At 36.6% G+C, this 22759-nt stretch overlaps 1 protein-coding gene across 3 annotated transcripts in view; it reads left to right on the top strand.

The window, feature by feature from the left end:
* The window catches only part of COG6 (component of oligomeric golgi complex 6), an 87242-nt gene that overhangs the window by 10988 nt on the left and 53495 nt on the right, over positions 1 to 22759 (top strand). For all 3 annotated transcript variants that reach the window (XM_029936835.1, XM_029936834.1, XM_029936836.1), the window contains exons 5-12: positions 5485 to 5596; positions 7263 to 7345; positions 7721 to 7791; positions 9131 to 9224; positions 12376 to 12504; positions 12583 to 12674; positions 14163 to 14227; positions 19309 to 19400. In XM_029936835.1, the coding sequence (XP_029792695.1) occupies positions 5485 to 5596; positions 7263 to 7345; positions 7721 to 7791; positions 9131 to 9224; positions 12376 to 12504; positions 12583 to 12674; positions 14163 to 14227; positions 19309 to 19400 (738 nt within the window). The remainder of the gene's footprint in view (positions 1 to 5484; positions 5597 to 7262; positions 7346 to 7720; positions 7792 to 9130; positions 9225 to 12375; positions 12505 to 12582; positions 12675 to 14162; positions 14228 to 19308; positions 19401 to 22759) is intronic.

Below are 22759 nucleotides of genomic sequence, written 5' to 3'. Positions count from 1 at the left end.
GTAATCAGTTATTGGTTTGAACGGACTCTCTTCCTACTAAACTGAGCTCCTTGAGAACAATGACAGTTTCTTAATTCTCCTTTTGTATCTCCCGTGTGCCTACTGCATCATAGATTCAGTAGATAATTTTTGAATAAATGAATATGGAACACAACTAATCCGATATCAGGAAAGGCATTTAAAACAAAAACTGAAAATTAATCATTGTATTGGAGTTTGTAACATACATGGGACCCTGGCTAATGTATTTGGAGGCAACTTTAGAACATGTGTTTCTATCTGCATATTCTCAAAACTAAGCAAGGTTATTCATGTTTATTATTTTAATTTTTTTTAACATTTATTTATTTTTGAAAGACAGAGAGGGACAGATCATGAGCAGGGGAGGGCCAGAGAGAGAAAGGGAGACACAGAATCTAAAGCAGGTTCCAGGCTCTGAGCTGTCAGCACAGAGCCTGACGTGGGGCTCGAACGCACAAACTGTGAGATCATGACCTGAGCTGAAGTTGGATGCTCAACCGACTGTGCCACCCAGGCGCCCCTCATGTTTATTACTTGAATAAGCTGATGAAAGTGTTTTGGCCTCATATGCTTTTGGGAGTAACAATTTCTGACATTCTAGTGTCCCAAGAGCTAGAAGATTTGATGTGCCAAGTGAACATTTGTGGAAAGCATTTCAGGAAAAATATACAGCAGAAATTGAAACAGATTCCTGGGAGCTGGCCAAGAGTTGTTTTTCCATTTTTAAGTATTATCTTTTTAGCAAGAAACTTTGTCAAATAAGCAATTAGCTTTAAAAATAGAAATTCTGTGGGCTTATATGGGTAACATGCCAATCTTATTAAGACAGATGTATAAATGATATGAATATTTTTCCAACTAGGTTAGAAGAAGTTCAATCATGTGACAGCTGATGCTCTAATAGGTAAAGTTTGAAGTAGAATTGTCTTCACAGAGCCAAGGGGCTAATAGTTCTTTATAACATGTAGTTGATAGAACATGGGTTTCACTGATAATCGGGAAGTGATATCCACATAAATATACTTCCATATTTTTTTAAGTTTATTTCTTTATTTTGAGAGAGACAAAGAGAGAGAGGGAGAGAGAGAATCCTAAGCAGGTTCTGTGCTGTCAGCATGAAGCCCGACATGGGGCTTGATCTCACGAACTATGCGATGACATGAGCTGATATCCAGAATCTGATGCTTAACTGACTGAGCCACTCAGGTGCCCCTACTTCCGTATTTTTTAATACTATTGAAGTCACTATTATATATATATTTAAATTTTTTAAGTTTATTTGTTTATTTTGAGAAAGAGAGAGAGCGTGTGCATGCACAAGTAGGGGATGGGCAGAGAGAGGGAGAAAGAGATTCCCAAGCAAGTACTGCATAGCGTGGAGCCGGATGCAGGGCTCAAGTCCAAAAACTGTGAGATCATGACCTGAGCCAAAGTTGGATGCTTAACCAGCTGAGCGCCCCCAGGTACTCTATATATTTTTTGTCTCTTGTGAAGGCCCACCAGCCAAAGTTCTTCTAGAATCAGAGAAATAATCTCTGGCGATTGTTTCTTTTTGAGGTATAGTATATTAAAGTGGAAAGAATATAGTCTTTGAAGACAAAAACCTGAGTTCTAATCTAAATCTTGGGTAAGAGTTCATTAGGTTTTTAATTTTGAACAAATTACTCCTGAACTTCAGCCTCAGTTTTCATATGTGAAAAGGGCCTAGCTGAAAGGTGATTTACACGGGGGCTGAACTCATTGCCTGGTGTCAGTCAGAGAACATTATCCTTACGTCCTTCTCCAAAGCTTTTATTAGACGCTATCGGCGCATCTCGTTTCTACATGGGCTCTGATGGCCAGGAAGCTTCCGCTATTTTGCTTAATTGCAATCATTTTCCTCAGCTATGTTATTTACTTCCTCATCCTTCTAAACTGTTTCTTACTATTTTATCTTTTAATAGTTTTAATTGCCTTTTAATTGTGCTATTTGTTATAAACTACTTTAATTCAGGTTTTGAAGTTTGTAACAAAAATACAAGAGTCTATTTTGCATAAACATACATACAGAAATATATTACAGAAACATACCGTTCAGACAGAAAAGCTTAGAGTCCTCTTTTCTTCTTTCTTCCTCTCATTTATTATAAAATTCAGAGGAAAATAAAACTAAGATCAGCTGTAACTTTACTACACAGGCATAACCACTGTTAACATTTTGTCATATTTCCTCTCCATGTGATAACGTGTGTGGTTCTATTTTACTTTGTTCACTTACAGTTTATTTTCACTTTTGGGGCGCCCTGGTGGCTCAGTTGGTTAAAGGTCCAACTCTTGATTTCGACTCAGATCATGATCTCACTGTTCGTGAGTTCAAGCACCCTGTTGGGCTCTGCACTGACAGCTCAGAGCCTGCTTGGGATTCCCTCTCCTGCTCTGTCTGCCCCTGCTCATATGTGTGTGTTCTCTATCTCTCTGTCTCTAAAATAAATATATAAACTTAAAAACCAATTCATGTTCATTTTTCTGTGTCTTTTCTTTAGAAAAAACATGCTTTTTAATGGCAAAATTATATTTCATCTTGGGAATGAACCAACACATTTGTTAATAAGCATTCTTATATTACTGAATATTAGTATTCTTTCCAATACTAAAAATAATGGTTTGACAAATGTTTTTAAATCATTATGTGCAGTTCAGATTATTTCCTCAGGAAAACAATGTATATTGTCTGATGTATATTGCCTAAATTGCTCCCCAAGAGGGTTATACCAATTTACCTATTTACCAGCAATATATGAGAGTGTCTCTTTTATTAAACCTTTACCAGTAGTGGGTATTGTCATGAAAAACTTAGGCAATTTCAAAGATGAACTATAGCATCATACTTCTAATTTATATTTTATTGAATGTTGGTGAGTGAACATTTTTTTTCATTTTGTCTTGTCATTTATATTTCTTAATCTTTATTGTTTTGTATCTTTTGCTCATTTAAAAAATATTTTTATTATTTTGAAATTATTTGGTGAAAATGAGTGTAGAAGGTAGAGTTAAAATATGACAGAGACATATTTTCAGGGGAAAAAAAGGCACCATAAGATTCATAAATCATGTTCTGAGAATGCTGGAAGGAATCATTATTAGGTTTAAATAGTCTGTTTATTTTAAATCCTTAGGTAATTTATGAATACATGTCCTGAAAATTCATTTATGGGTGTGTATACATCTAGATTTTAAAAAAATCAATGTGTTGCTCTACATATTTTTTGTGGCTTGGTTTTTGTACCTATGAAATGCCTTATAGATCATTTTGTGTCCGTATGTACACATCTACCACATATTTTTATCTGCTGCATATCATTTAACAGTATGTATTTATTTATGTATTATATAACATGTAATACATTTCCAAGTGATTACAGTGATTACATGAATACATCTCAAAGAAGCTAGTTTATAAACCATTTATATGTTTTATATTAACATTTGTTTCATATGATTTTATTTAGATAGTAAAAGCTCTCCAAAAGATACCGTATTTCAGTTGTGATGTAGGATGAAGGCAGGGTCTGATAGGAATCTTGTATCACATCAGCCCCTGGCTTAGGGCTCTTGTATATTGTAGGTCCTGTTAGTGCTGGTAGATTGCACAGATACTCCTAGACCAAATGATTGGACTGTCTGACAGTAGCTTTCTGTCAGAACGGTCGTGCAGTTTTACCTGGGAAGAATATATACGGTAAGACTGAAGAGTAATATGATTTTAAAAATACATTAGAATGTATTTCATTATTACTTTAAGAGTTGTCATCTTCACATACTAAACCCTCGTTTTAGCAATATGCCCACTAAACGTATTTTGGACCAAATCTTTTGTAGCTATAGAGCCCCTGGCTCAAAGTCTTTTTATTTCATGGCTTTTGTAATATAATAGTCAAAACTATTATTTGGAATGAAATTTAATGATTAAGTATGAACAAGATAGGTAATACTAGATTTGGTTAAAACAGAAATAAAAGATAAACTAAAGACATTTATTTCCTTTGTGCCCGGTAAGTTAGATCCCTGAGAAGCTCCGGAGAGGTTTTAGTCAAAATTATTCATCTATGTAATCTCAAGGACTTTTATGACTTATTATAATTACTTTAAATCCTGCCTGGTAACAATTGGAGCTTTAACACTAGGAAGCAAAACCTGATACGGTAACTTTTGATATTCATTATAAGATGATTAAGGACATACTTCACTTATCCGTGTAGATTTAATTACCTTATTTACATTATCATTTGAAATCATCAGAATGTTACTGCCACCTAGAGGACTTTTCCTTTCTAACTTGCTATATTATTTCAGAACATTTGACTTTGAATTTAAAACTCACAGTCCAAGCGTACACACAAAACAAAAATGGCAGAGGTGCCATCGGTTAAGCATCCGACTTCGGCTCAGGTCATGATCTCACAGTCTGTGGATTCGAGGCCCCTGTGGGGCCCTGTGCTGACAGCTCAGAGCCTGGAGCCTGTTTCAGATTCTGTGTCTCTGTCTCTGTCTGCCCCTCCCCAGCTCACTCTCTGTCTCTCTCAAAAGTAAAATAAAGACTTAATAAAAAAAAACAGATGGCAGATGCATTGTACTCTCTGTACAGTTAATGTTAATAACATTAATGTTTACTTTGCTCACTGTCGTTTGAGTATTATTAAGTTGTGGAATATGATTGCCTTGTGAATACTGCTAGTGAAACCCAATTTTTTTGGTAAATCTTTAAATCTAAGATGGAGAAGCCAGGAATGTTGAATTTCTGCTCAGGTAGTTTGTACTCCTGACTTGCCTTTAGACGGGGATGCGGCGCGGCCCTTCAGGTCACATTCCAGATAAGAGTTGTCACCCTGGTCTACAAAGGTTTCAGTCACATAATGCAACTTAAGACTCCTGTGTTACCATAGCATGCAGGAAGAGTGTGAAGACAGAGTGAGGTGCTTTATGGATTTATGAGGAATTGGCAAATGAGTTCTTCCTGTTTCTGACCGAAAGTTAAAAAATAGAAGAACTTATCCTTGGTTGCTGTGCACTTCATGTGAAAACCTCAGAGGCTTAGGATTTTTTACTGACTGAGAAGAAATACTGAAAATTGGCATAGTTCTCTCCTGTAAGACAGCGTGTTATTACCAGGTGACCAATTCAAGTACATGTAACTGGCTGAGAATTTGTTATGCAGGGGCCATTTGTAAACTCATTTCTTCTTTTGCATAATGATGAACTCCTTTTACTGTGTATAGGTATCTGAGGTAGAACGATATCGGGGAGTGTTGTCACCTGCCCTCCAGATGAGCTTCTCCTGTTTGGGGCAGAAATGAGGCTTTTAAGAGGTGCTGAGTCACCCGGGATTCAAGCACTTGTTATGTCAGAGATGTCGCTTGTTTTACAGCTATGCAGATTTATAGCATGCTTGATTTTGGTTTTTTTAATGCTTTTTTTTTTTAATAGTCAAAGATTAGAAATAAGAGCCCAAGTTGCAGATGCCTTCTTATCCAAGTTCCAGCTGACTTCTGATGAAATGGGCCTCCTCCGCGGAGCTAGAGAAGGGCCTATAACTGAGGTGTGTCGCTCTCTTATAGTCGCTTAAAGCACAGCAGATAATGATTAATGGAGAAGTCACTCTTTTTAAGGCTTCATTTTCCCATCACAAAAGTTTTATTTAAAATATTTTTTAAGTTTAGAAACTAAGATGCGTATTTTAAATTATCTTAATTTGGCTTTTTTGTTTTTTTCAGAGCAGTATGTGTAATTTTTGTTTGAGAAATGGAAGAGTGTCAGTTTGTAAAGAAAACCTGTAATACCTTTTCACTCCTCCCCTCAACCGTTGTCCGTTGTCAACCGTTTTCAACCTTACTAATTGCTTCTTTTCTAAATTCTGTATTCTGGATCCATAGATTAAAAAAAAAGGTTTGGCCATCTGTGTTTCCTATTTTCTATCGGTTTCCTGTAATGAAATACGAGGTTTTAGCCTCTTATCCCTGCCTTCTCCTCCACATACATGATCTCTGTTCCTCCTGCCTCGCAGTACAGTTTTATGACATTTTCTCTTTTCATTACATCAACATTACATTGATTATAGGTTTCTTCCTTTACAACTTTTTGTCTTTCTTGGAATCTGAAGCTCCTTTTCTTTTTATCGAATTAATTTCTGAATCTGTGTGTTTCTTTCCAAACTGACACAGAACTCGAAAAACTCCCAAAGTGCTAATTAACTGGGTAAAGTTTTTGTTTCTTTGGTTTTTCCTGAAGACATTCTTTTTCTCCAGAATCGACTCTTTGAGTCTCCTAACTGGGAGAAGCTATACTCCTGAGCCGGTTGTCCCCGCTCGAGGGTCTGAGGGCAGGAAGAGTTCTCGAAGGGTGGGTGGGACGGCCGAGCTGCCCTCCGTAGGTGCTGCCATCCCTTCCCGCGAGGCAGAGCAGACCCAGCGGTCTAGGAGGGAGGAGGTACACGCGCGGAGGATCGCTTGTGCTTTCCTTATTGGTGTTTATTGCCCTTGTGGTTTGTGAAGCTTTGCACATTTGAAGTATTTGACATCTTACCTTTTCCTCCACTTAGCAGAAATAGGAAACAGTAGTGGAAATTTTTTTTAATTTCCTTCACCAAAGAAAAATAACTCATTCATTATTTTCATGATCGGGAACTCTGTGACTATATGGAAACTCAGGCTTTAATGCCTTTGTGTAAAAGGAAGAAAATCATGGCATTCAGCACCACTCAGCTCCTCTATTTATGAGTAGCTTTTGTGCATCCAACTTTGTGTTCTACTTTTGGATTAGGGGGCAAGAACAGGCATGTAAGAGATAATGTAGAACATCATCTTCAGTGATGACAGAGCTATGCTTCATTAAGTCATAAGGTGTGTCATATGTAGCATGTTTTGCTTCATGTAGTAACTTCTGTTGTCATCTTCAGGGGTGTGTTCTCTATTACCAGACTGTACATTTCTTGAGGAACAGCAATTTTTTAAATGAATTTTGTGTTCCTGGCAACTGGCATACCATTTGGCACAGAGTAGACATTGAATTAACATATGCTTTAAAATATAAATAAGTATCTGTTACACTTCCTATAAAAATTTAGAGAAAATTGAGGTCAATATAGGAACACTTCATTAGAATAAGTGAAAGAATTTGTTTTTTCTTTGTAGTGGCATTTCAATTTAGAGTAATGTAATTTCACTGGAAAACATGGACATTTTAAAGTTGCATTCTTAATTTCAAAGGATTTTTTCAAGGCGCTGGGAAGAGTAAAACAGATTCATAATGATGTCAAAGTTCTCTTGCGTACAAACCAACAAACAGCAGGGTGAGTGAACTTTTCAATTCATAATTGCATTTCCTCTTATGTTTCCCAAATTTTAAAGACACGGTAAGGTGTTTCTGAAATTATATGACATTTTGTGAAATAGGAATTTAATCTCTATGTATCTTTAAGTAAGGAGGGAGTTATACCCTGATACGTGTAGAATAAAATAGTACTTGGATACCTAAGGGATGCTATTAAAATTTGACAATATTTATTTAATCATAAAAAATTATCAACAAATCATTCCGTAAAATGATAAAAAGTTAATATGCTTTAACCAAACCATGCTGTGATTAAACAAAATAATTAAGTTTTTAGATATAGCTATTGTTTAAAACTTGAAATTAAAATAAATCTTTAATTTAATTGTCTTAGTTTAGAAATTATGGAGCAGATGGCCTTGCTTCAAGAAACAGCTTATGAAAGACTTTACCGATGGGCTCAAAGTAAGTGATTTCTTTTCATGCGGTCTAGATTTATAAATATTAGTGTTTGGTTATTTCACCTGACCTTTGAGATCATATTTGGATCTTAGTAATCAGACAGCATTTTTAAAAAGAAAAACGCAGGGCGCCTGTGTGGCTCAGTGGTTAAGTGTCCAATTCTTGATTTCAGCTCAGGTGATAATCTCACAGTTGTGAGTTCGAGCCTCACTCAGAGCCTACTTGAGATTCCCTTTCTCCCTCTCTCTTTCTCTCTCTTTCAAAAATAATTTTTAAAAAAAGGAAAGAAAAACGAGTTTTAACTTTTGAAGATACTGTGTTTGTATCATGAGTATTTACTTTGTATGATTAAGGATGGCAATAAAAAAATCTTTACTTCTAAAGTCATTAAGGAATTGTTTTATACATGGTGAATTGCTTTTCTATTGTTGCTGTAACAAATCACCACAAACTTAATGGCTTAAAACAACACAAATTATTATCTTACAGTTCTGTAGGTCGGAACTCAGACATGCTTCTCACCACACTGAAAGTGTGAGCAGAGCTGTGTTCATTTCTGGAGGCTCTATGAAGGTTCTGTGTCCGTGCTCATTCGGTTTGTTCTCATAATTTAGTAACTTGAGTCTGTAGGACCAGCTGAGGCATGTTTCCTGGCTGGCTGTGACTGGAGGCTTTTCCCAGTTCTAGAGGCTGCCTGCATTCTCTGGTTTGTGGCCTCTTCCTCTGTATTATTTATTTATTTATTTATTTTTTAAATGCTTATTTTTGAGAGAGAGGGAGACTGAGCACAAGTGGGTGAGGGCGAGAGAGAGAGAGAGAGACAGAGAGAGAGAGAGAATCTGAAGCAGGCTCCAGGCTCTGAGCTTTCAGCACAGAGTCTGATGTGGGGCTCAAACTCACGAGTTGCAAGATCATGACCTGAGCCGAAGTCGGACACTTAACCGACTGACCCACCCAGGCGCCCCTATTTATTTACTTTTTTAAAGTATATTTATTTTGAGAGAGAGGGAGAGTGCATAAGCGAGTGAGGGAGGAGAGACAGAGGGAGAAAGAAAATCCCGAGCAGGCTCCACTCTGTCAGTGCAGAGGCAGACACAGGACTCGATCTCAGAACCATGAAATCATGACTTGAGCTGAAATCCAGAGTCAGCTGTGTAACTGCTGAGCCGCCCCGGTGCCCCAGAATAAAATAGTTTTTGATTAGCGTATTCTCTAAGTTTTTCTAAGTATATTTTTCATGTAACATTTGCTACAGAATTTAGACTATGGGTGCACAGTAGATATGATGAAGACCACATTTTAATTGAATAGGTGCTGTAATTCCACGGTGACTGTTTTTCAGGTGAGTGCAGGACACTGACACAGGAATCATGTGACGTGTCTCCGGCATTAACTCAGGCCATGGAAGCCCTGCAGGAGAGGCCTGTCTTATATAAGTTGGTGACTGTTTCCTAATTTAAAAAAATAAGTCTGCTTTTCCTTTGACAATTTATGCTCGCTTTCAGTATTATCAAATTGATATACAATAGTTTGAGCAATAAAATAATTTATTTAAAGTGACACTTTCACCTGATATGTGTATTATTGGCACGTCAGCTCATTTGTGTATTGTGTCTTACAGAGTGCAGTGTGAGGGGAAAGCAAGGTGTCCCTACATCTAGACTGCCCCTTGCTGATGTGGAGGATAAGGGGCTTCCCCATCCTGGCATCTCACTGACTGCCTCAATGTATGAAACTAAAACAGCCTGGGAAAAGCTTGTAAGGCAAAGAGCAGAACTGTAATAGACAAGATCTGTCTTCAGGGGCACAGGCCAGGGGACAGGGGGCAGTGGTGCAGCTCGGAAGATTGTAAGAGGCATTTGGAAGCTCACTTAGGAAGAAGGAAGATTTTAAGACCAGTTGATTCCCAGAAGACGAAAGCTAAAAAAGAGAAAATTGGCCTTTTTTCGTGTTAACCACCAGGTGGCACTCTCTGTACTTTCTTTAAGTAATGGATAAATGCTTCAGTGACCGTAGTGTGTCTCAAATGTGTAGGTATCGGGTGCCAGAAAAATGGCAATTATTGAAGTCCTTGGGAAGCATTGCCCACCTGGTTTTTATTAGGTAGCTTGTAACTGGAATGCTAATGCATTATTAGTTTTTAATAAATCAAGTACAGCAGTTTCTTCCTAAATTGATTATAAGTAGAAAGGAGTAAATTGATGTCTTCCTTCCTTTGGTAAACCTTCAGAATATAAAGTATTAAAGAATGTAGTAATTTGCTGACTTTTATTCATTCTTTATGTATCTTTTACATTTCTTAGAGGCTTTTACACTGTTCTTTTAATTTGTTTTTGACCAAAATCTTCCAATTTACTTTTGGACCAGAATTTTTCTTTTTTTGCTATAGCTCTAGCTAAAAAAATGGGGATTTTAACTTTTAATTTTAACTGTAGGCATTTTAGAATATTTAAATAATTTTAACATTCACCTTTAATAAGTTTCATTTTGAATTTTTTTTTCCATTTTGAATTTTTGACCTTTGTTAGGAAATAATCTCTTTTAAGTCAAAGAAATTTTCCTCTCTCTTGGGGAAAAGGTGTTTCACATATATAGATGTCATTGAAGGTTCATTGTAGCTCATGCTGGTTTTGCTTCAGATTATAGCTATTATTGCAGGGAGATTAACATTAATATTAGTGTGTATGTATATTTCATATAATTATACAGTTCAGAATCCGGTGTTTGTCAGGCTTGATAAGTGCCCACCCCCTATTTAAAATGCCAGTGAACTCACTGGTTTCTAGTAGAACTTGCGCTCAGAGTGAATAGCCCTAGAAACAGAAGTTACATCGCTTCTGTTTATTGTGGCAGATTGGGTCCAGAGGATGAGGAATAGTTTTACGTATTTGAGAAGTTAAAAGTTTGTGCATTTTGTGCTGTAAATAGTCACCTAATCATAAGTCATTTCATAGGATTGGTGATCATTTAAAGGAATGCATTCTTTACACTAAACGTATTTTTAATCTAAAAGCATGAGGGAAAAAAATCAAAGAATTTTAATTCTGATTTGTTTTAAAAAAATAGAAAGTGATTGCAAGGTAATTGTGCGCTCAAACCTTAGCATGATCAGCATTTTCATCTTGACATATTGCTAGTATGTCACTGCCCAGAATTCAAAGCCATTTCCTTTTAAGTGAAGGCAAACAAAAAAATTCATGATCTTGTTACTAGTGAACAGCCCTTTAAAAAGGTTCAGATTCCTACAAATTTATAGATAATAACCCCCTCACTACATTTTTCCTTTTATTTAAAAATATTTTCTTTTCCAGTTTTCTTATGTTTTAAAAAATTGGATTTTTCATTAAGTCAGCATATTAAAGAAAGCAATATAGCTTTTATAGTAGTATAAGAAATTAATTGTTTTGGAAATCCAAGTCCCAAAATTTGGTAACTCTGGTTTATGTGTAGTAATGAGATAATTGTTAATACTGAGTCTGTTAGAAAACTCTTCACAGATTTATAAGTTTATGGGTCTAGAATCTACTGGCATTGAACTGTGGAAAAATACTTTGTTTTCCTGTGTACTTTTAAAATAGCAAGAACTTTAGGGGCACCTGGGTGGCTCAGTTAGTTAAATGTCTGACTCTTGATTTCCACTCAGGTCATGATCTCATGGTTTGTGAGATCGAGCCCTGCTTCAGACTCTACACTGACAGCACGGAGTCTGCTTGGGAGTCTCTCTCCCTGTCTCTTTGTCCCTCCTTCTCCCCCCCACTCTCTCTCCCTCTATCAAAAATTAAATAAATAAACTTTTGAAAAAAATAGCAAGAACTTTGAATTGGTAGGTGGGTGTAAGGAATAGTGGTCATAATCGAAAACCAAGACTGATTCTAGTCAAAGAAATGGGCACTCTTGGTATCTCCATGCTGTCCTGTAATTTTACCCTCAATTGTCTGATTTTTCAATTCAAAGCTTCCCTTTCCTGTAAACTCTTTCACTTTAGGAAGTCCTTTTTTTTTTCTTTTAACCACAATAGATGACTTCCAAATATATATAAAAAAAACAAAGTATTTGCTCTGTATGCTTAGTTGGGCAGTAAATTTAAGGAGTGTATGCATTGGAGTCAAAGTAAGCTTTTTATATATGGATAGTATGGGGCAAATTTTGATGGGAGGAGAAAAAGTGTTGTTTTTTGCATCGTGGAGTTCTAAGTGTAAGAGAGCCTCTGAGAACCAGATACTGTGGCCCCTGTGAACCCTGGAACATCACATTTTAGACTCCGAAACCTGAAGAGTCCTGGACTTCACCCTGGCTTGATCTTCACTTTCACCAAGCCCGCTGCTCTGTCCCTTACCGCCACCGCCCGTTACCGATCCCAGATTCCAGCATTCTTTCTTAGGAGGAGTAGAAATATGTACCTTTAGGTTGAATTTTCATTATGATAAAGTTATTTCATAAATACTGCTTGTTGTTTCAAAACAGTAATGCTAGAGAACATTGTATAGAAAAGCTGTAGATGTCTTGCTTATCTCAAACTCCATGAAGAGTTTAATATAATCATTAGAAAGAAACACATCTGGTTTTCCAATAACTTGTTTCTTCTAGGTATACCTTAGATGAATTTGGAACAGCCCGAAGAAGTACCGTTGTTCGTGGCTTTATTGATGCTCTTACAAGAGGGGGCCCGGGGGGCACGCCAAGACCCATTGAAATGCACTCCCACGACCCTTTGAGGTATCATAATCAGACAGTGTTGGAATACTTGAGGTTTCTCTGAAGGAAATCTTTACTAACGTTTAGCTTCTACATTAGATATGTGGGAGACATGTTGGCTTGGCTGCATCAGGCTACCGCTTCTGAAAAAGAACACCTTGAAGCTCTCTTAAAGCATGTAACAATACAAGGTGGGTCCTCCGGTTGTCCCTGCTGATGTCTCAATAGAGACAGTGACACACGGCTTGTCTGCTTCTGTTACTACTGTTATCTTCACATCTAGGTGGCACAGTACGCACCCTAACTAAGTTTCCTTTCTGGCTCCTCCCCTTTTCTGCTAACAGACTTCTCTCCTTCATCACCTTCCTGTCACACAGCTGTGCACACTTGTACACTGCTCCCTTGTGACCTTCCGTATCAGGCCTCGAACGCCTCTGCCTCGCTTACGAGACACATCGGGAGTGTGCAGCCAGATCTCCACACCACACTTTAAAGCCAAAGGTGGCATGCCTTCCTTTTATATGTGACTAGACACCTTGCGTGTCTTGCTTACGGTCATTAGGCTGCTAATTCTTTCAGTTGACTACCCAGCCCCTTTATTCGTGCTCATGTGACTGAGTTTTTTGAATAATTACCCATGTGGTACTTTATGTACTTAAAATTTTGGTCTTGATTTCAAGGGAGAAAAATGATGATTTTGAACTGCTGATGTCTCTTATAGAATTTCAGCTCTTCTTAATTGTGATTACCTCAAGATGCCTATTGTTAGAGTTTGAGGGACAAATGGAAAATTAAGATACTCTATTTTTGGTAGGCAGTGCAGAGGGATATTGTGACTGGCAGCACCTGACTGTTGCATTGGTCAGCCGTGCTTTGCTCTGGCTCAGACCATGATCTGCAGTTGGTGTGCAAATTGGGGAGGGCACTTACCCTCTTGGTTTTTTCACTCTTTGATATTCAAATTAAACTCAGCGGGATGCTGGATTGGCACGAGGTCTGCACTTTTTAAAGTGGTTTTCTGTTATCCTGATTACCTACTTTAAAATAATGTATTTCTTAAAGGATGTTTTAGTAAAGAGTATCTGAGAGGCAGCATGAAGAGGTTGGAAAAAAATAGATCAGAGTTGGATAATATAGGTTATTCTTTGAGAATGACTTAATTCTTCTAAGCCTCAGTTTCTCCATCTGAAAAAAGAAGTCCGTTACAAGCAGTAAATGTCAAGTACCCAAGGAGCTTGGTAAATAGTCAATATTTAGTAAATGTCAGTTTTTCCATTAGATTACAAGGTGTGCTTTCCATTTTTATATCTCAGTGTGAGTGCTGAGCACCCTTGCCCAGAATGAGGCGTTTGTAGAACGAACACTAATAAATACATCTTCATATCACTTCCTTCCATTAATATGTTTATCAGTCATTTTTTCCTGTGACTCACATTGTTATTCTTTTTCACAGAGAAGTTGTTCATTTTATTAATAAGCAGTGAAATAAATAAGCAAGGTTCTAGACCCAAATATTAATGTAATTAATAATGTCCTAAAAGATACTGAACTTAGTAAAATATTGTTATGTTATTTTAAGTGTTTGTTATTAGTATCTAATCATATGTGTTATTGTTAGTTTTTTTGAACTTATGCAGAATATTGAAAAAACATTTCAGTTATGCTATAATTATTTGTAGGTGTTGAAGAAAATATTCAGGAAGTTGTCGGGCATATTACTGAGGGTGTGTGCAGGCCTCTAAAGGTAAATATTTTGTTTTTATATATGTTATATGGTATCTGGATAAATTATTGCCTTATTCATATGAGTTAAAAAAAACTTAACAGCTTGAAGTCAAGCTGTAATTTTCTCAAATTAACACATTAGTGTAGGATTGTAAAATACATTATAAAATAATAATTATCAAGGCACCCAAGTGGCTCAGTCCATTAAGCATCCAATTTCAGTTCAAGTCATGATCTCATGGTTCATGGGTTTGAGCCCCCCATCGGGCTCTGTGCTGACAGCTAGCTCAGAGCCTGGAGCCTGCTTGGATTCAATGTCTCCTTCTCTCTCTCTGCCCCTCCCCTATTCGCACGCACTCTTTCTTAAAAATAAACATTTAAAAATTTTAAAAAATCATTGTCAATTTTCTCTCAAGAAAATTTGTAATATTCTTAGTGTGTATATATTCACTAATTGTTTTACTATCTTATATTTTCCATGGTAACTTCTATTAATCAACTGAGAAAAAGTCTGTTAGATTGAAGTAACTAATCTATGAACTCTTAACATAGATTTTCTAAGGACGTATTGCATTTACTTTGTGATATCAAGCATTTTACATTTTTTGATTATTTTAGCAATAACTAATAACAAATACAAGGATAAAATAGTATATATAAGTGTTATTATATTACAATAGAGTATATTTATAATGTTTATAAACACAAGGAATGGAATTTGACATAGACATGAGTTAGAATTTCTGCTTTGCCACTTGTGTTCACTGTTCAAGCTGCCTCTCCTCTACTGGCTGGCTCACCTTGAACCTGTGTGCAGAAACACCCACCATTAAGAGCGATGGTGCAGGTTAAATGAGCAAACTGTGTAGATGAAGCACATCCTGATTTTTTGTTTGTTACTAAGATTTTTGTTGGTATTTTGTTGTAAGCAAGGGAATCTCAGATGGCACACCCTTGTTAACAGTTGATCTGCAGATTTAATTATTCCTATAATTTGATCATCTTAGGGCTCGGTTGCATATTCATTAAATAAATAGCAAAGTATTTTGAAATAATTTTACTTATTTCTCTCAGATAAAATATTTCCTTGCTATAGTTTGGTTTTCAGACACTTATAAATGTTGCTTGTTTTATATACCAGCAGTTATTGGAAAGATAACAAAAGAGAATGAAAATGTTTCTTTTTCTACACTTTTCATATTTTTTTTTAAACTACATACAGTTAAATGAAACAGTCATACCAAAGAATCAATTGCTTTGGTAAGAAATTGTTTTATCTGCTTTATCTCCCTCTACCCCCTTTCTTACTTAGGTATGTTGTTCTTTATATTACTGATCTCTTTTGTGGTCGTTATTACAGTAATTATATAAAATATAATTCTAGAATCTGAAGGTAGGAATGAACTTTAGAGTTTCTGTCCTGGTCTGAGTAAGAAATGTTATTATGATGTTAAGAATATTAAAGTAACACCCACTGCTTACATAATAAATTACTGAAGTCTGCCTTTGTTTTAAAATGTACCTAGAAATTCTCATTTCATCTTTCTTAAATGTTTATGCCCAGAAAGGTGTTTATGACAATTACAGGCATTATTGTGACTGTCTGAAATTTTAATGTAAGATACCAAAATGTGAGGAAAAAACTGGTAAGCAGGCAATGATACTTCTATTGTAAAATGAACAAAAATCCTTTTAGTTTCTGATGTCACAGAAACCTTAGACCTTTCATAGGATAGTGATACAGATGTGGACTCCAGAGAATATTTCACAGGTGTTCACAGTAGTTACACGTCAGAATAGCTTGATGGTGGTGCGTTCTGGGGTGCAATAACTCTTCCCTTCCTTTCTATACTTGTGACAATCTGTTTTAAGAATTTTCTTTTTAAATGACTTCATTTGGGTATCTCATATTCCCAGTTGATACACTATAGTTGTTAGCTGAGAAAAAAACAAACTTTAACACTCTCTTTTGAATTATAATTTGAAGTTTTTTTAGTGATCTTTTACATTCTAGTAACATCAAATTTTTTACATTTCATTAATTACATTCCATTAATAGAAAATTTTTTGTCCTAATTGATAAGCAGCTAAACTTCTCGTAATGACATATGATATTGGATGCTTTGGCTAAATTACTCTCACTCAATCTTGTTTCTTTATAGGAGTGAATCCTTTATAGGAAAGGGGAGATTTTGATTTTTAGAAGCATCAGGAAAAGGTTGTGATAGTACTGAGAGCTATCCTTATGAAACTGTGTATTTGGTTTGTTCGACCCTGTATTTAATCTTTGTTGTGTGTGTTAATAAAGTGAAACTTCACAGGCGGTAGACTATATATATTTGGGAAAGTATGCGCTAGTTATTATTATTTCCAGTGTTATAGTATCTATGTCTAAGCTTAAAATTACATGTACTTTAGAGAAGGTGCTGTGGTCATCAGCATCAAGCATATTACTTCACTGGTATCATCACTTCAGCTTTGTAGCTAGAAACATCAGAATTAATGTATTGGGGACACCTGGGGGGCTCAGTCAGTTAAACGTCTGACTTCAGCTCAGGTCATGATCTTGCGGTTCATGGTTTCGATCCCCGCGTTGGGCTCTGTGCTGACAGCTCAGAGCCTGGAGCCTGCTTCAGATTCTGTGTCTCCCTCTCTCTTTTCCCTTCCCCTGCTCGTGCTCTGTCTCTCTCCTTTAAAAATAAACAAACATTTAAAAAATGTATTAAATCTTTGTTTTTCAAGGCTACAGGTGATGTAAAATGATGCTTCTTTTATATGAATGTTCTGGGTTGCAAAGTGATTACTAGCTAACATCTGAATTTTATTTTTCCTAATAAAACTTTATTATATGCTTTGCCCTTCATAAATTATGATGGGTTCTATGAAAATAAGTTTATATACAAAGGTAAATGGCATGGAAAATAGAGCTGAATGCTGTATTGGCCTGTATAGAAATAGTGCTCTCAGATTGCTGAGGGACGAATGTCTCCCCTAAGCAGCCATTTACAATGTTATGACAGAGGTTTGTTGGGGCGCCTGGGTGGCTCAGTGAGTTGAGCATCCGACTTCATCTCAGGTCATGATCTCATGGTTCATGGGTTCAAGCCCACAAAACTTTGTTAATATCCCTTTCAGTCCTCCCTTCCCTTGTCCCCTTCCGCATAAACACAGATTCTCTCCATCTTTCTCTTGCTTTCCTACTTGCCTTTGTTCCAGCTCCCTCTTACTGTAGTATCTTGTATCTCCTCCCAAGATTGTTGTCCAACTGCCTGTAGCCCATTTTGTTACTTTTAATTTCTGCCTTTATCATCTCTGCCACTTCCGATACAGTTGCAGTTTCTTGAGTGTTTATTATGTGTCAGGGACAGTTCCAAGGACCCATCACTGCTGTTAAGCTTTGCTAATAATGCTTGTTTTTCTGCACCGCCTTCTGATTTCTAGTTTGTTGCTGCTGCCACCACCTCCTTAATCTCTTTCATTCTTTGTACATGTGTGTCTGTCTCTCATCACCTGTCGTTTTTCCTGGGACTGTTGGCTTTTGCTGAAAATGGTTGTCCTCTTATGTAAGCCTCATAAAACAGTGTGGCAAACATCCTCCGTGTATCATACATAAATCTCCTGATTTTTCAGCCTCTCTCTTTTCATTGTAGCTGAAAGGATGCTACTTTCCCTCAGAACCGTGTGTGTGTGTGTGTGTGTGTGTGTGTGTGTGTGTGTGTATGCGCGCACATGTGTGAGTGTGAGAAAAGAGGTAGAAGCTGTTTTTTTTTCTCTTCCTTTTTCTGTGTCTTCCCTCTTTTCCTTTCATCCCTCCCCTTTTCTCCTTTCTCACTTTCTTAACAGAGTTGGCATGAAGAATATTTTTTTGATGCCTGAAAATTTTAGGAGAAACTTTGCCAGCTGGCTAAGTTGCTGTTATAAATCCACTAGAGAAGAGCTGACTGTCTACAATTAACATCTATTATAGTTTGTCCTAATAATTACATTAACATTCATAAAATACCACTTTTATTGATACGATATATAATTTTAAATTGCTATTGAGGCAGGCTTTGGACCTAGAAAGAAATCATAATGTGAAAATCAGTGGTTTTAAATTCACATGCTAGTCATGATTTGTAATATTGTGTTAGTTAGCTCATCTACTGTCTAATGCCAGAAGATGTATACATTTCATAAACATATTAATGTAAAATTCATTTAATTTCTGTAATCTAAAAGGTTTTTGTATGCTCACATACATACATTTATAAATCCGTTTTAGCAAATCACATATGTTGGCACTATGACATATTCCAAAATCTAAGTACAGAGAAACTTGAATTTTCAAAAGCATGTCTCCAGCATCTGTTGTGTACGTACTGTTCTACCAGATGCTGCAGAGATGTAAAAGCAGCCGAAGACACAGTCTCGGTGTTTAGAATCTAGTTAGGAAACAGGAAGCCACAATGTAAGCAGCAGCTTAAGGACAGATACGCCATGTGAGGAAGCACATGTCAGTGTAAGCTAGCTTGCCTTCATGAATTAGGGAATGGAAAGTAAGGGATGGAGTTTAATTGAAGATGCTGAGTAGTTAATCTTAAGAGAGATTGAATTAACTTTGAACTAGATCTGATATTGCCATGGTAGTCATAATTAGACATATATGTTGGTGCTAATTTAAGAAAGGAAATTTGGTACAATAGTTTAAAGATAAGAATTCTTTAATTTTTTTTCGAATAGGTGGATGATAGAGCAGTATTTGCCCTGATAATCTGTTTTAGGGATTTTCGAATAGTGCTGAACCAAATTCCATTGTTTACTGGCAAAAACCCTCACAGTGACCTCCTCATGTTTTGGTTATTTTTGGTAGCAACTGCCTTCGAGCCAAATTCTGTAGGTAAATGATTTTTTTTTTTTTTTAGCATACGTCTGTGTTAAAATGTTTCATTTATTCTACCATCCCCTGTAATTTAAGAATCAGAGATTACTTAGAAGGAATTCTGTGATTTCTATAATAATTAAATTTTGTCTTCTTAAAATGCTACTTAAACCACATGTGATTATAGAAGGAAAATTATGCTTTTAAGAAATGTTTAATTTTTTTCCACATTTTCACAGGTTCGAATTGAACAAGTAATAGTTGCTGAACCTGGGGCAGTTTTGTTATATAAAATTTCTAACCTCCTCAAATTTTACCATCATACAATCAGGTAAGTGGAATGGCTAAATGTGCTTGTTAAGTTCTAGGCTATACATCGTTTCAGTTGCGAACACGTTGTAAGGTTTTGGTTTCACCATTTGTATGACTAAATATAACCTAGCCGAACCTCCACTCCTTGTGAATCATTATATACGTATTATTTGTGCTGTATTTTGAGGTCCATCATTTTCTTTTCTCTTTCTTCCCCAAACACAACTGTACACACACACACACACACACACACACACACACACACACACACACATACAACTTCTATAGCAGTATAAGTTTATAGTGTGAGTTGTTTTTTAGTCCTCCTCTTGAGTCAAAGAGATCCATGGCACCTGGAGTACCATGCAGTAATTACACATTATACTCAAAATAGGGCACAATAAGTGACATGTCCTATTCTGGATGTAAATAATATAAGTTCTTCTTTAACATTTAGTTTTCTATTAGTGATAAAACAGAACTATAGCTTTGTCTACTTTCAATAAAAGCTACTTTATCTGATTAGGAACCACTTATTTTCTCTATAATTTGATCTTTGACTCCAAAAGCTGCATTTTTCTTCACTTTGCAGTGATGGTGTATACGCTTGAACTTTTTTATAAATGTCACTAGAGAACCATGTTCCATGTCTTGTGTCCCATGTAGTTGTGTTAAAGCAATGTCCTTTCAAACTGTAATTTGGGTAGTTTCCATTACTAGTCCACTAAAAATGATTTAACAATTATTGTTCATCCAGTATGGTGGTATCAGGAACAGAAGTCCAGTTGTTAAAATCCAAGGGGGCTGTTATAACTCATAGGAGAGGTGCAGGGATCCCTAGTTACGGAAGCATCAGAAGACTGTGGTGGTGATGTTCCCGGCTTCTCGTGGCTGAGGCTAGCCCCCAAAACTTCACAGTGAAGACATGGAGTTCGCATCCTATTAGTAGATTTTTAAACAAATTCAACAAGCCACAGGCTTTAACTAATCAGTGATAAGATTTGGGTTAGTCCTCTAACATTTTAGGTATAAATTTATTGCCCTCATTTGCCATGACTCAAAAGCAGTAAATTAGTTTCAATTGTAATGTTACAAGCTTCCTAAAATAAGAGAATGATATATACTTAGAAAACACAACAGCACCTGAAAGCAGCTAACACGTAACTAATGTTGTATTAGGCAAAAGTAGTGGTATTTTTAAATCATTTATGTAGTAATACCCATGATGGTACTGAACAAAATTTATTGTTTGAAGATAAAGATAACTCAGTTTCTAATGCAAAGAATGCTAAGAAAAAAGTCATTTGGATTCTAAAGCTAGTAGATTTCTTAGACTCTGAGAATTACAATTTTTCTATCTTGGAAGATGATAATTTTGAGGATGACAGTTGGACCTTTTGATGCATTTCTTTCCATGTACTTCTTTTACTTGTTCACATATTTCCTTATTTAATCAGTTAAAAAATTGATTACAGATGTCATTCTACTAGATGCTAAAGATATGGCAGTGAACAAAACAGCTTAAACTTATATTCTAATGGGGGAGACAAATGAACAAGTATAAAATAATTTAGATAGTGATAAGGACACTGAGGAGAAATAAAGAAGGAGAAGGAAATAAAGTGTAGGGAGTGACCACGTAAGAGCAAGTGTATGCGCATGCAGCTGTTCTAAAGGCTTTTTGGTGGAGGTGATACTTGAACACAGACCTGAATAGTGTGAGGGAGTTGACATTTACCCAAGAGATACAGAAGTGCTGATGCATAGGGGCACATGTACAATAGCGGCACTTTCTACAGTAGCCAAATCATGGAAAGATCCTAAATGTCCATCACCTGATGAGTGGATCAAGAAGATGTGGTATATATATATATATACATACACACACATACAGTGGAGTACTATATGGCAATGAGGAAGAATGAAATCTGGCCATTTGTAGCAAAATGGATGGACCTCAAGGGTGTCATGCTAAGTGACATAAGTCAGGCAGAGAAGGACAGATACCATATGTTTGCACTCATAGGTCTAACGGGAAAAACCTAACAGGACCATAGGGAGGGGAAGGGGGAAAGAGTGTTGGGGAGAGAGAGGGACACAAATCATGAGAGACTATTGAATACTGAGAACGAAACGAGGGCTGAAGGGGGAGTGGGGGGGGTAAAGGGCTGATGGTCCTGGTGGGGGGCACTTGTGGGGAGAAGCACTGGGTGTTATATGGAAACCAATTTGACAATAAACTATTATTTAAAAAAGTACTAGATATTTCACAAATAAATGCTCTTTCTAATATCAAAAAAAAGTCTCTTATGATTTGTCTCCCTCTCTGTAACTATTTTTTTTTCCTTCTGCTCCCCCATGGTCTTATGTTTCTTAAATTTACATATGAGTGAAAACATGATTTCTGTCTTTCTCTGACATAATTCACTTAGCATAATACCATCTAGTTCCATCTACATTGTTGCAAATGGCAAGATTTCATTTGGTTTCATTGCCAAGTGGTATTCCATTTTATTAATATACCACAGCTTCTTTATCCATTCACCAGTTGATGGGCATTTGGGCTCTTTCCATAATTTGGCTATTGTTGATAGCACTGCTATAAGCATTGGGGTGCATGTGCCCCTATGAATCAGCACCCCTGTATCCTTTGGATAAATCTCTAATAGTGCTATCACTGCAGACCCAAACTCTTAAGTGGACTCCACATTTTCTCACCATATAGTCAGTCCTTCCCAATTTCTCTCCCCTTCCCACATCCCTCTTGGAGCCCTCATTTGCTTTCTCCAGTCTGGACTGGTTGCTTTCTAGGCGTGCTGCAAGGCTGTGACCCTGGGGTTTGTCTTCTTCATCAGCCTGCTCCTTCCCTTCTGTTGAATTCCCTGATGGTTTGGTTAGATCTGAATAGTATTTATATACCTGTAGTAATGTAAACACTGGATATTTATTCACCAGAACCCAGTGATATTAACTGTATGAGGGAGCCTGGGAAAGATGAAGTTTGGGTATGTTGTGGTGGGTCTGAGCATTATGTTAAGAGAATTTAACTCTCATCTTCTGTAGCAAGGCTTTTGTAAGTGATACTTAAAATTGAAAACTCAGGTAACAGTGGGTAAACATGTGGGTAGAAATATGGAGTGAAATGCAATAACCATCTATAAGTACGTGGCCCAGTTACTGGTACCCAGTGAGTAGTTTGCAAGCGTTAGTGAGTTCTGGATCTGAGTAAGTACAAAATATGGGTGATAACTCCGATTTTTTTTTTAAATGAATGTAAACACATCTTGGTATCTCTCCAAAGTTTTCATTAAAATATCAGTTTCTGAGTGATCGGGTAGCTCATTCAGTTAAGTGTCCGACTCTTGATTTCAGCTCAGG

Source organism: Suricata suricatta, chromosome 4, assembly GCF_006229205.1.
Source record: "Suricata suricatta isolate VVHF042 chromosome 4, meerkat_22Aug2017_6uvM2_HiC, whole genome shotgun sequence".
In the NCBI taxonomy this organism is placed as follows: Eukaryota; Metazoa; Chordata; class Mammalia; order Carnivora; family Herpestidae; genus Suricata; species Suricata suricatta.
The sequence above is the reverse complement of the archived record's forward strand: the minus strand, read 5'-3'. Positions and strand labels throughout refer to the sequence as shown.